This window comes from Limanda limanda, chromosome 10, assembly GCF_963576545.1.
Source record: "Limanda limanda chromosome 10, fLimLim1.1, whole genome shotgun sequence".
Taxonomy (NCBI): domain Eukaryota; kingdom Metazoa; phylum Chordata; class Actinopteri; order Pleuronectiformes; family Pleuronectidae; genus Limanda; species Limanda limanda.
Window position 1 is genome coordinate 18,913,234 of NC_083645.1, and position 14,320 is coordinate 18,927,553.

Consider the following 14,320-nt stretch of genomic DNA (forward strand, 5'->3'; position numbering starts at 1 on the left):
TCAGGCTGTCTCTTTGCTCCTCCAGGCCCACTCAGGGTTTAAATGTGTGAGGTGGTGCCTGAGATGAGAAACACAAGAAAAGGAAAGGAGTTACAAATTGAACATTTAACTAAGCAGCTGTAGTGATAATATCTCTCTGGGATGAATTTCCAAGCTTGAGACGAACCGGCACGGATGCTCTTTCTCTCCGTGCAACTGTTTCTGTCTCTCTTCATCTTCCCCCCCCCCCCCCTTCTCTGCCATCTGATCTCCCTGCGCCTCCACTCAAGACAATCAACACGCATGCAGCTCATATTCGCTCTCCTCTCCATCTCTCACTCTCCACTGGAGCCCAGAGTCTGAGCTGCTTCTGCGGCGAAGATCCGTGCGAGCCGGACCAACTCACCCGGTTCCGAGGGGAAGACGTTTCTCAACTGCTCGATGACTTCCTGGAGCTGCAGCACCGTGTCCTGCTCCAGTTCGTCTCCTAGATAGATAGATAGATAGATAGATAGATAGATAGATAGATAGATAGATAGATAGATAGATAGATAGATAGATAGATAGATAGATAGATAGATAGATAGATAGATAGATAGATAGATAGATAGATAGATAGATAGATAGATAGATAGATAGATAGATAGATAGATAGATAGATAGATAGATAGATAGATAGATAGATAGATAGATAGATAGATAGATAGATAGATAGATAGATAGATAGATAGATAGATAGATAGATAGATAGATAGATAGATAGATAGATAGATAGATAGATAGATAGATAGATAGATAGATAGATAGATAGATAGATAGATAGATAGATAGATAGATAGATAGATAGATAGATAGATAGATAGATAGATAGATAGATAGATAGATAGATAGATAGATAGATAGATAGATAGATAGATAGATTGATAGATTGATAGATGGATACTTTATTAGTGTTCCCTTGGGAAAGTTAGGTCATCCAGTAGCTTATACATGTATACACTTATACACCTCACCGACATACATACATAAATCCCAGAACATAGGGACAACGTATTACAGACACAAGAATGGGTCTGATCCTATGGTAAAGAATACAGTGATTGTGTCAGTGTCAGTATGAAAGTGTTCTTGTGCTGCTGGAGTGGATAGTACACAAAAATATATATTAAAAACAAACAAAAAAACTAAAATATATATTTTAAATATAGTATAAAAGAGAATATGTAAAGTCTTTGCATGGGGCTAGTATAGCCACTAAAGTGATGGAGGGCAGACTGAGGTACACTCATGCACAGGAAATATGTTTATGGACTGGTATGAAAGGGAAGGAAGAAAGGTTTCACATTTAACATGCATGCATTTGTCGCTGACCTGCTGCTTCAGTGTCGGTGGTCTCTCTGCTGGCCGGCTCCACGTGGCGGCCCCCCCCCGACACGGGGGACGACAGGGTGGACGGCTCTGATCCGTTGGCCTCGGAATCATCTTTGGGCTGTTTTGAAGAGAGACTGATTATCCTTCAGTCCAAATAATTGCTCGTATCCATCATGCTTCAGACCTCCGAGGCGTTTAGCCTTTCACACGGTAATGAAGGTTCTGGTTAATGGCACTCAGACAGCGGCCCTCAACTGACGTCTCGGAGCAGAATGATAATAATAATTATTAAAAAAAAAAAGGAAATATCATCCAGCAGCTGTTTGATTGAGCCATCAGGTTACTGTGATTTGTCCCTTTTTTAGACCCATAATAAGATGCCCAGCCGCCCAGACGACAGAGGGGAGCCCTTAGAATCCCAATCACAGATGCATAATGTGACACACGAGAATATTTTTATGCTGTTTTTAGAAACAATGCAACAACACTCAGGGGGTTGAGCAAGTTCAGTGGTTGCCGAGAAACGTCTGCAGAGACCGGGAGGAATTCGTTCGCACACTTCCTCAGACAACAACAGCAGATTGTGGAGATTTTATGTTTTGAGGAAATGAAACTGTGATATTGGTTCGGGCAGAGAAGGATTATATGAATTTGAATTGTATTTTTATATGCAGGTATATACCTTCTGTCTCTGTGCAACCATCACTGCCACACTCTATTTCGCCTTCATTCTCAATCTCAATCCTCAGTCTTTAACCTGAACATGTATCTGATCCCTCTTTCTCAGACGCTCTCTCCTGTTGTCAATCACTCCCTTTTCTTTCTCTCTAATCAGTGACCTACATGTGCAGTTTGCATCTGTACTGTACAGCGGCTGCTAACTATTCCCTTCTTACGACCCAGTGACTGTGTGTGTCATCTCTTCACAGATCTCCTCCTCACACCTTTCCTCCCGACTGCAGTAATTCCTTTTATATTACACTCCACGGTGTCTTAAGGCTTATCCTTTCTCTTAACTCGCACAACAGTATTCCCACTACAGGTTCTCCTCATCTTTCCTCATTTCGTCAGAGTTGACATTTGCATAGAAGTAGTTTTTTACATGAACCTTCTTTGACTGTTTGCACTTAATGAAAGTATGTGACGCACTGTGTTCCTTGATGTTTGTAATTTCATGACCAGAAATCTTGAAAACCATTAAACTTAACTCTGAGCTCTTCATTCAAACAGCAGCTACACAGTTATGTATAGTGAGTGAATGAAGCTGCAGTTAACCAAGGCCCCTCATCCCAGCAGACGGATACTTATTCTTAAGACTAAACTTCATACTTCTTCCACACCAATGGTGAAATAAGAACTCAGATGCAATATTAAAAACACTATTTACCCGACCTTTATGTAGAGTTAATAAATATCTGACTATAAAGTATCAGAAAGACTGAGAAACATGTCTCACATAAGGATATGTATAAATTGAGACGTATTTCAACTTCACATAACCCCAATCACACTGTGATATACCGCAGGACGTCATGGGTTTATCTTCCTGCCCTTATCATCCTGCCCACCTGGAAAACGACTTATCTTCATACAGAGGAAATGAGATTGGCCCAAAAGTATCACTCCTTTGGGCAGGAAACTATGCTCCATCTCCACCTTGACAAATAGAAATGTTCCAGCCGTGGATTCAGCTCCTTCATGACTCCTCTGAGTTGCTGCTCTCAGGAAAAGGCACGTAAGATCTGTCTGGGTGGCATTTCAGGAGCCAAGAAGCTAAACTCGGGAAATCTCCCAAAAACTTTCATCTTTAAAACCCTGGCTCAACCGTCTTCTGGATGCTTCGCTCCAATAAAGCTGCTGCTTCTACCACTGTGGGTTCACGGAAAATAGTCCCTGCCACTTACTGTCTTGACCCATTTATGTGTGAATGGGCAGATTTTCTATGTTATTATCCTCTTTTTATATATTATTCTAATTACACACGTACACTGTAAAACATTGCAGCCTCGTTTAGTTATGTCCACTTTCTACCTTTCTTTAACACAAAGAGCTCTTACAAGTTTTGGATTTTGAACGCAACTTTCCAAGTTTTAGAAAGTAAAACCTACAGTTATTCATTGTGTTGACTCTTTGAGAATGTTGTCAGATTTGTATGTTTTGATTGAACTTGGGTTTGTAAGTCATCAGTTTAAAAAGTAAAGATGAGGAAAAAGGCGGGAAAGTAAAACTTACAGTAACACATTCTGTTGACTATCTAATAATTTTGACTGATTTGTATGTGTTGATTGAACTTGGGTTTGTAAATCATCAGATGGGGGAAAAAAGGAGAGGAAAAAAAGCGGGAGTGACACAGAAAGATCTATTTGCTGTGACTTTTTAGTTAGAATGTCTTCCTTAAACCAAGGCAAGGTTTAAGCATGGGAATAATCATTTAAACATTGCAGCTAGGTTACACATCGAATTCCATTCAAAATATACACATTTTGCAGCAAACAAGAAAGGACTACTTCCACCAGCGGAACGAGACTATTTCAGCCTGTTCACGGCCTGTTAACGGAGGCGGAGCAATACTACACTTTACTCTGCATGGAGGAGACCGGTGGACAGAGCCTTGCAAGGTGAGTTCATCTATATTTTAATTGAGTTAATCTCTATTTTTTTTTTATTAATCGTAGGTGCAGTAACGTAAACACAGTAAGTATGTAGGTTGTGCTTTTTAATAGCCTGGAAAAGCTAAATTTGTGGCATCGATGACAAATTTAAACGGGCCCCTTTGGTTAAAACGTGTAAAAAGTTAAATATATAACTAGCTGGTGTAGTGTTTGATGTGACCGTAATATTCGGTGTGTCTTTCAAGTGCCGCTGAGTTTTTCCGCTGGAGTTCCCCTCCACCCTTCAAGCCGAACAGGAGTTAGCTAGGTGGCTACTAGCTAGCCACTTTCAGTCCAAACCTTGGACTAGTTAGCTACTAGCTAGCCACTTTTAGTCCAAGCCTTGGACTGAAAATGGCTAGCTAGTAGCTAACTAGCTAACTCCTGTCTTGTCAGGGTAACTCTGGCATTACTCTGGAGGTTCAAGTTCAAACAACTTTATTTATCCCAAATAGTGTGCTGCGTGTTTGCACTCAGAGCCGATATCAGAGCAGAGGCAGACTTGGTCATGTTAAAATAATATGTTAATGTCAGACAGGAGTAACAAAGTTTATCCAGAGACGGTACAAAGAATTGTTAAAACTCCTGTTAAACAGGCAACAGAGCCCGCTCCCTCCAGTCAACTCAGTATGTTTTGCACAGACATGCGGAGCGAATTAACTGAAGACGATCGTCAAATAAAAATAAATGTAAAGTTTTTTTCTGTGAGAGACAGGTAATTATGTGCCAACTGAGTACAGCATAGAAATCCTATAATTTGTTATTCGAGCACTGATGTAGTCATAAAGCATGTTCTCTTTGTTGCAATAATATTTATTTCTTTGTGTTTTTATTCCTACAGCTCTATACTGCTCTTATTTTTCCCTCACTCATGCCCTTTTCTCTGTTTTTTTGTTGTCTATCTGCTTCAGTTAATCACAGAGTTCCGCAGAATTGTTGCCAAAGACCTGCTGGAGTCCTTTCTGGGTGGACTCGATGAGTTGGTGCCCAGTCTTCTACAACTGTACAAAGCAGCTGCTGCATCGGGCAGGAGGTTGGCCCTGAGCAGCATTCTGAATTGTCTTCAAAAGGAGGTATGTACTGTGTAGATAAATATTTCCTATCAAAGAGTACTAAGATATTAAGAGATTAGGATTCTATCTTGTGTATTGCATTCACCTACTATTACCTGTTTTTTTTTAGGACACAAACCAAAACCAAAGAACAGCTGCCCTACTTGGTCTCCCGCACTCCCTTTCAGATGATTCCTCCAACATCATCAGGATGTGTGATGTAAGACACTATATTCACACATTTTATAGCACACTCTTTAGATTTAGTTCTAAATGTGGCTAAGGCAACATTTGTCTTGTTCATAAGAGGTTTTACCATACCCAAAGCAAGCATCATTTTCCTCACAATGTTCTTTCATTTCAAATCCAATGTATATAACATTTAATTCTTAAAACACAAACTATAACACTGTCAGGCGGTATTTCATTGTTGAAAATACATTATTGGATTACGGTATCAGCCAGGACATTTTATTACATTATTGGTCAAGTTCTGACATTATTGGGTTTTATTACATTTGCAGGAGTTATTTTATTTATCATTGGTTGATATCACAGCCTTTCAGTCCCATTATTTTCTCACTCACTCACTAGACAGTTATAGCCTTTATTTATTAGAATAGCCATGATGTTTTAAACTTGGACATGTAAGTTAAGATGTGTATGTCTTTATGTCTTCAGGCTCATGGCGAAACCCTCGATGTGATAATGGCAGGAATGGAAGTTGGACTACTGATTGGGCATGAAGGTCCTCTACAGGGTGCATTTCCTTTGGATGTCTTTAATGTGGCTGTGGTAGCAGAGGAGAAGATCATCCTACATGACATCAGAGATGTGCCCACTGCCTTTGCTATGCTACTTGGAGCCATCTACTGCCTTAATCTTGAGTACCCGCGAAATATGAGGTACACGTTTGAGTTCCTTCAGAAGGTCATCATGAGCATTAAACCAGACCAATGCTCAGCAAGAGTCCATGGACTTAGAAATAAACTGCTTAGATATCGCCTGTGAAAAAAAAGATATGAAAAGTGTGTTCAATTAACACATGTGTTGTGGATGTTCAGTGTTCAGCATTTTTTCTTCATATTGAGGTTTTAATGAACCTGTTGTCTCAGATTGTGTCATTGTATAACATGTCTCACATTTGCCTTATTGTACTCTCTCTCTCCGTCTCTCTCTCTCTTTGTCTCTCTCTCTGTCTGGCTGTCTGTCTCTCTGTGTCTCTGTGTCTCTCTCTGTCTCTCTCTCTGCCCCCCCCCCCTACACACACACACACATACACACACACACACACACACACACACACACACACACACACACTTGTCTGAGTTTGAAACTGGTAAACAGCTAGTTGGTAGTGTTCAGCATTTTTCACCATATTGAGGTTTTAATGAACCTGTTATCTCAGATTGTGTCATTGTCTGACTTTGACACTGTGGTTAACTGCTAGTTGGATGGCATGTTATCTGTTTGAGAACCCAATGTATGAGCTTATATATATATATAATAAATGTTGTATTTTTGGACAAATGGAAGAATTCTGTGTGTTCTATCATGTACCATAAAAGTTATAACAAATTTAAAATTTAAATCCTCTTAACTTGAAATGGGAAGTTGTATAAACATAGTAAGTTATTTTAACTCAAAACTGTAAGTTACAATAATGCAGAAATGTGTGTTTGTTCAACTAGCTAAGGAAAGTTCTTTTAACTCAAAGTATTAATTTGAGACAGCAAGTGATAAAACGTTAAATCAACTTTGACAACTTATAAAACAAAGTTGAGTCAACTACAACAATGAAGTACAATCAACTTTTTAAACTTTAATTTCTGGGTTGAAACAACGATAAACCTCAAGTTGAGTTAACACGTGTTCTTAAGGCAGCAGGTGAACTTTCATTTGCAAGTTTAACTGACTTGAAATGTTTTGCAGTGTACATTCACACTCCTACGCATACAGTAGGGACTGGGAGTTTTTTTTTTAATTAGCTGTCCTTTTTTGCACTAAGATCCATAGATTATTTCCTGTAATACTAAGAAAAATTATAAAAACATCCCCGGACGCTCCCCTTTGATTGAACTAATACCACATTTAATTTGGTTCTTCCCTGGCCTCTTCCCCATCTTTCTACCAAATTTGGTCCAAATCAGTTCATTACATTTTTCATAATCCAGATGACTAGTAAGCAAACAACATAAACAAAGGGGTTGATGTATAACTTCCGGGATGGAGGTAATAAATAACGGGTTTAAATGAGGCAGTTCTTTTACTGGACATGTCTCTGGAAATCCTCATCATTATCTCCTCTGCGCCCCCACAGAGGATGTACCTGTAGCAGTAGCTCCCTGAGCCGGTGCAGCTGCGACTCCAGCTGTTTGTTGTGGTCCTCCAGGATCTGCATGCGGGTCTCGAGGCGCGTCTTGTGTTGCCGGAGGACCCGAGCCTCGGCCAGGAGCTCCTCGTCCTGCTGCCCGTCTGCCGTGGGTGAACCCGGGCCGTCCTCCCCAGCCTCCGTCAGCATGGGGACTGACGCTGCTTCTTCGTGCTTCCACTTGAGCCGCCTGTACTCGCCCTGCAGCACCCTGAGGACCCCAGACGGAGGGAAACAGTCCGTCAACATGGAAAATACATCCACACACACACATCTAGAGATGCTCACCTGACACAGAATTGCTTTTTCTTATACATTACATAATCTAAATTATTTCTCTAGCTTCCTAAACAACAACACATTACAACAATAAATCAGGCTTTAATAGGCTGCACTAAACAAGTTCCTTCTGTTTTTAGGCTCCGTGTGTGACACTGAGGCCATTAACTGATTGCACACTGTGCTGTGAAGCATCACTAAAGGTGCTCCAATTTATTTGGGTGCTGGAAAATGATGGTGCAGAACACGCTGGTCTATTTCGATTTCAATTTGAAATCGAAATAGTCTATTTCGATTTCAACTAAATTGAAATCGAAATAGACCAGCGTGTTCTGCACCATCATTTTCCAGCAAAGTTGTATCTTATCCTATCGAAAACTCATTCATATTTAAAGAAGTCTATGTTTCTAGTGTTTTGGGTAAATAAGATACATAATAAGAAGTTAAACGTCTTAACAGCAATAAATCATTGTATTTAACCACGTTTTAAAGCAGAATATCTGAGACAACTCCTTTTCTGTTTCAATAAAAAGATGTTAGATATACTTTTAACCTCAGGACCCCTGAGAGATTTATTGTTGAGGTATGAGCGACAGGATATAAACCGAGCTTCTCTTCTACTCCTGTCATAAATATGCACAGCAAAGCACGGTGCAGTGTCATAACAGGAGGCAGACTTTGCAGAAAAAATTAACTGGGTCAAGGTTTCAGACACCCAGAGGATACGTGTGTGTGTGTGTGTGTGTGTGTGTGTGTGTGTGTGTGTGTGTGTGTGTGTGTGTGTGTGTGTTTGCGTGACTAGAAAGGTCATGACCAAGCAGAAGACAAGAGAAATAATTCATGTGAATCATTCGCATAAAGGTTGCCTCCAGTAACCAATTAAGTGGACAGAGAATATGAATTTGCCTCGTTTATGGAAAATATCTGAGCCTCTTGGCAACTGGGACACAAAAAATTCAAATTCAAAGCATTAACATCTGAGCCAGTGTGTTTCTGAGCTGCTTCTATCACAGCGGTCACTCTATAATGGAGGATTCCTTTCAGGACACCTTTAATGATGCAAAGAACGGTTTAGAAATGCTCCCACCCCCCCATAGTCTTTACTGTCAGGTATGAGCACACAAGAAATGCTTCGTGTTCTCTCACGGCTGTTCAAAGGATCTAGAGTGTGAAAGTGTTTACTCTCTCCAGGAGATGTGCACATGGCAGCAGACAGATACGAAAACAGTTTGATGCCTAGAGACAAACACACATATTTGTGTTTTTATGCTTCTCCGGAGATTTACCAATGGATATATCTCTTCCAATTGCTGCTACAAGTATAATATAAACCCAATTCAAAGCTTTAACCAAATCAAATTCAACACAGACGTCAATGCTTGTGTTTCACAGATGTTGTGGTGTTGGTGCACGTTCCACAGACCTGTTCTCGTTCTCCAGACGGGCCAGGGTGCACTGGAGCTGCTCCTTGTCCTGGTGGTCCAGGTGAACCAGCATCATGTGTTGTCCGCAGGGGGAGTCAGGGTCCAGGGCGGGGCTGGAGTGACGCAGGAGGTACTGATCTTCATCCCTGAGTCCCCCACACAGGAGACAGCACACTGAGCCACCAGCACACAGCCAACAGCAGCACAAAGCAGAGCCATGGCGGGCATGGGAGAGCACAAACCCCCGAAGAGAGGGGCACGCAAAGCAAGAGGAGGGGCAGTTCTACAGCCCAGGACAGGACGCGATGGGACACTGACAGAGACATCACGCTGCGCCAGGTTTACATTCCAAAAATGAAATGTTCTGTAATAAACTTGGCTCATCACACCATTAAAAAACCTACTCAGATTTATTAATATTGGAAAGAGGATCTTAAGCTACAAGACAATTTAATTTCCCAAACAATAACAGATAAACTTTATTGATAATGGAAGATAAAAGTTTATGCGTAGATCTATGATAGAAGACATACGGCTGTAAAACTATAACTACATCTATAAATGTTTTGAAGTTGTTTTATTGCACAGACAGCTGTTTGTCCATTTTTATTGTGCAGTAAGGCTGTGAGCTACGCAGCACTTAAACTGATCCAAAGTTTAAAACAATTTAAAGATTTGCATTGTAATGTCATATCGTACATCAAAGGGTAATCTATTATATACAAGCAGGCTGGTTTTGTATAAAGATGCCAAGGTCCATTCATTAAATTATATACAGTTATACAGTTTTATGTATTTACACAATTTTACATTAAATATAAGCTATCGTATACTGTTCTTCCTCAGAAAATGCTGTTTTACATAGATTTTATAATATTTTATCTGTTGTTTATTATATTATATCTGCTGTTACACGGCTTCTGTAGTTTTCAACAAGTTAGATTTAAGAAATTTAAGACCTTTTCAAAACAATAATGAATACAATTTAAGACCAATACGTCAAGTACGACGGATGTTATGAAGGAATATTCTTGAGAATCCGAGTCAAGAATTACTTTTACTTCCCCCTAATTTGAAGATTAGTTGAAGTAGCCGAGTAGAGAATAACCGTGGAAATGTACATTACTATATATTATTATATTTGCAAATAAATATTGACAACACACTTAAAAATGCTGGTTTGAAATACCCCCAGGAAGTTTTAGTTGAATTATTAAAATTGAATTATTGCATTGAAACAATTTTAATACTCATCCTCTTTGAGCAGCTTATGGAAGACCTGGCTCTAATTATCTTTATTCCCATTACCTGGCAATAGGCAGCTTTGTAGAACACAGCGCAATGTATACAGGTGGTGCACAGAGGCAAACAGAGGCAATGTGGTTCAGGACAGAAAACAGTTTGATGCCAGCCGAACAGCAGCTGGAGGCACAGATAGCATAGCAGCATGTACAGAGCCATGCAGCAGGAGACACAGAGAGGCGCTGACAGACAGAAGGTCTGGTTCAAAGAATCCGAAACAACACGACACAAGGGCACAAAAGCAGAAAACCACGTTGCTACACATGACGGACAGGAGGGAAAGTGTCATGCATACAAACACGCGCTCAGGCCTGGAATTATACACGGACGCTGATGCATGCACCATGTGTACATGCACTGACATACACACATGTTTGTGACAAAGCTTCCCTCCAGGCAACTCTCTGGAAACGTGCACATGGAAACAAAAACATCAGGAGCCGGCTTGAGGAGCACAGATGTCAGTAGTGTGATGGAACATCTTGTGAGCTCTTGAAGAAGTTTCAGGAGACCCACATATCTAGAGCAGAAACACTAACCGAAGCTTAAAGCACTGAAGAGAACAGAGATCAGCAATATAAGTTGACACTGTGTAAAGACACCGGATTCTGAAGGTGAGTTTCCCTGCAGGGCAGATTTGAACTCTTAAAGAACAACAGGATAATCTCCAGGGGACAATAACACCCATCCATACATATGTGAAGATTCTACCAACTATTTTTAAGTAACATCATTGTACATAGAGCATAGAAATGTCATCAAACTGCAGTGAATCCTGCGGAGGATTGGTTCATTTTGACATTCTCTAGAGGTTCTCTAAAGGGGACTGACCTCAGAAACTCACATCCAGCCCCTCTGGAGAATGTCAGGAGATTCCCCAGAGGTCTGTACACATCTGAAAGCAGCTTCAATTTATATCCATACAAAGCTGAGGGTCTGTGCTACCACCTTGGGTGCAATGCTACACGAAAAATCCTTCACACGCAAAAGTGTTGCACTGCTGAGAGGTAGTGTAGTTGTGTCTGAGCATGAAACTGGCTTTTAATGTGGTGTCAATCACAGTTTTCTCTCAGAGCCAAAAACATTAAAAAGAAAAGAAATAATAAGTTAACTTCACACTGCACACACACACACACACACACACACACACACACACACACCTGGAGCCCGAAAAGTCCAATGAGCACTTTGCACGGAGCTGCTGGGCATGCATCCATGACGCTCAATCCAGAGGAGGAGGAAACGGTCAACAACTCACATACAGCAACATACAGTCAACAGAATAAGACACAGACACTCAAAAATAAATGATCTGATACAACCATAAACCTCTTTCTCTACCTGAGGCTCTCTCAGCTTTCCACAAAAAGAACTCACCACCTAACTGGCTCTGTAACTCACCTCACACTTCCCTATCCTCCCTCACCACCCTGCCACTCACTCATCTTATACAAACACACAACAAGCCTCTCTCTCACTAGCGGCGGGGGTTTGTGTACCCACCCACAGCAGCAGACTTTAATCACAGTAGGCATGTGCATGATGAAGGGAGGCCGTGTGCACGCCGCTCGCTGTGGGCCGTTTTTTATTATGTGGCTGATTATTTATGTGATTACCCAATCTTACCATAACTGTTGAACATACATGAACAAGCCTGAGCGCGCACACACACACACACACACAGACACAGAAACAAACAGTGTATCAGGGGGAAAGGGGCGTGCACAGAAAACACACACAGAATCCCCATGATAGGCCATGGCTGTAATGACGGGGTTTGTACTGTGGAGTTGGCGGCGGTATACTCACAGACTTTCATCAGGAGACAGGCTATCCGTGAAGAATGAACAATTCTGGCTCTCCATCTCTGCCAGTCTACACACAAACACACACACAGGGGAGGGGGATTCAACACACATATGTACAGACGGACACACAAAATCAGAAAAAAGGAAACAGAAGAGTGTAATGTTAGAGCAAATCTAGAAATACCGCTCTGTGGTTGTTTACCAGATAAGTAGAAGGTCACCATGACCTTTACCTTTGATCGCTGAAATCTAAATAATTAATCTTTGTGTACAAGTGAATGTTTGTTTGAAATTTGTGAGGCCACTGTGAACTTCCCCTTTGACTTCAGTCTACCAAAATCTAATCAGTTCACCTTTGAGACCAAGAGAATGTTTGGCTGCTGCCGGATCAGAGGCATAAAAAGCTGAAGTTACAGATAATATCCAACGCTGGGGAAATATGTTTCACTGGATACAAGATGAAAAAAAAACAACAACAGGGAGAAGAGTTTCGCTTTTAAGTAGCATAGATTAGACCTCTGGCCTTTTAGTAGCATGGACTGCAAATGAACAGCAAGCTGCCCAGAAACATGTGACTGACAAGATTGCAGAGTGGCAGAAATTCTAACTACCAATGTGCAGCAACCATAAAGATGTCCACAAAGAGGGAGAGTAAAATCCGGATGAAATACTGGACACTTCTAGAAAAGTGTTGCTGTCCAGCACCATGGACAGAGACTAGAGTGTGTGTGTGTGAGAGAAAGCAGCTGCTGTGTGGAGTCTTCAGGACCAAGGACAGCGCCTCTGGTTCTGCATTATGTCCTGCAGTCCGTGGACAGATGCACTGAACACGCTCTGTAAGCGCTTTCACTACATCAAACCAAAAATGCTGCACTAGGTGAATTTTTTAAGTGTTTGGAAAAAATAAAGGGTACTTATAGTTTCTGATGTTTGATGGAAAAAAGAAAATCGCAGCTGGAGCAAAAGACCTGCTGTGTAAAAAAGAAGCAGTAATGGTGATGCATGCACGGAGGTAGCATACAGGATTCTGCATAATAAAGAACTGGTAAATATTTTAACGTCCATCTTCATACAAAACTCACATGGATCTGGATGTAGCTCATGTTGGTTTCAGGTTAAAACTCTTGGTGTTTCATGGCTGATATGCTAATAATCTACAACACTAGAAGCAGGCTGGGGACTGCCTGCCTGGCCCACTGACTGTATATAAAGAACAAGACTGTATATAAGGATGTGCATACAGATGAATATAAGACTGAATATATGATGATATAAAGACCTCCTCCCTACATCTTGTCTTTTTAATAAATAATTAAAACCAAACTAACAGGAAAACTGAGTCTTAGATGCACATCAACAAAAACAACAAACAAAATCTAGCAACAATGACAGAAACTGTCTTTGTATATTTGTTTATTTGACGTGTACTTTTAATTTTTTGTGTTGTCCATGACCCATTTGCTAACATTGAAGATATGACCTGTGCTGCAGCAACAAGGGGGCAATAGAGATAATTTGGCTTCACTTTAAGGATACTTTCATGTTATCCATTCTTAGTAACAGTCTATGGCTTTGCCTATCAAATTTAAAAAACTTAGCTGTGTTTTGGGGTTCATCACTTATTGCACAAAGACAACAAACAGTAACAGCCCACAAACTTGTTTTAAAACCTGGACTCGCCGCTCATCACAATCACATTCGCCTCCTCCACCTACATTCTCTGGCTCCTCAAAGTAGGGAGACATGATCACGATGTAGGCTATGACCGGTTGAATAAAAGTGGGCTCAACACAAAATTAATTCACAACACAAACTGCTGCAGTTCTCGAGATATCATGTTAATGATACATAACAGTGAACGATGATCAAACGGTGGGTTTCTCCTTCAAGTCAGGCAATTAACCAAGACAGAGAATCAACCCACTGACGCGAACGTGCTATGAGCCTTGTGGTTGCCCAAGTATGTACATTCACTTGCATGTGGCACAGGAAAGCGTTCTTAAATAGCCTCTCCGGCGTCCCCCTTACACACTGACACACTCCGTGCTGCATCATCTTTCGCAGAGTGTCGTCAGCTAAGCGA

At 40.9% G+C, this 14,320-nt stretch overlaps 1 protein-coding gene across 1 annotated transcript in view; it reads right to left on the reverse strand.

The window, feature by feature from the left end:
- The window catches only part of drp2 (dystrophin related protein 2), a 95,586-nt gene continuing 81,266 nt past the window's right edge, over positions 1 to 14,320 (reverse strand). The window contains exons 19-24 of the mRNA XM_061079187.1: positions 12,239 to 12,304; positions 9,127 to 9,273; positions 7,383 to 7,635; positions 1,351 to 1,468; positions 386 to 466; positions 1 to 58 (exon numbers count right to left, since the gene is read on the reverse strand). Coding sequence (XP_060935170.1) covers positions 39 to 58; positions 386 to 466; positions 1,351 to 1,468; positions 7,383 to 7,635; positions 9,127 to 9,273; positions 12,239 to 12,304 — 685 coding nt within the window. The 3' untranslated portion in view covers positions 1 to 38. The remainder of the gene's footprint in view (positions 59 to 385; positions 467 to 1,350; positions 1,469 to 7,382; positions 7,636 to 9,126; positions 9,274 to 12,238; positions 12,305 to 14,320) is intronic.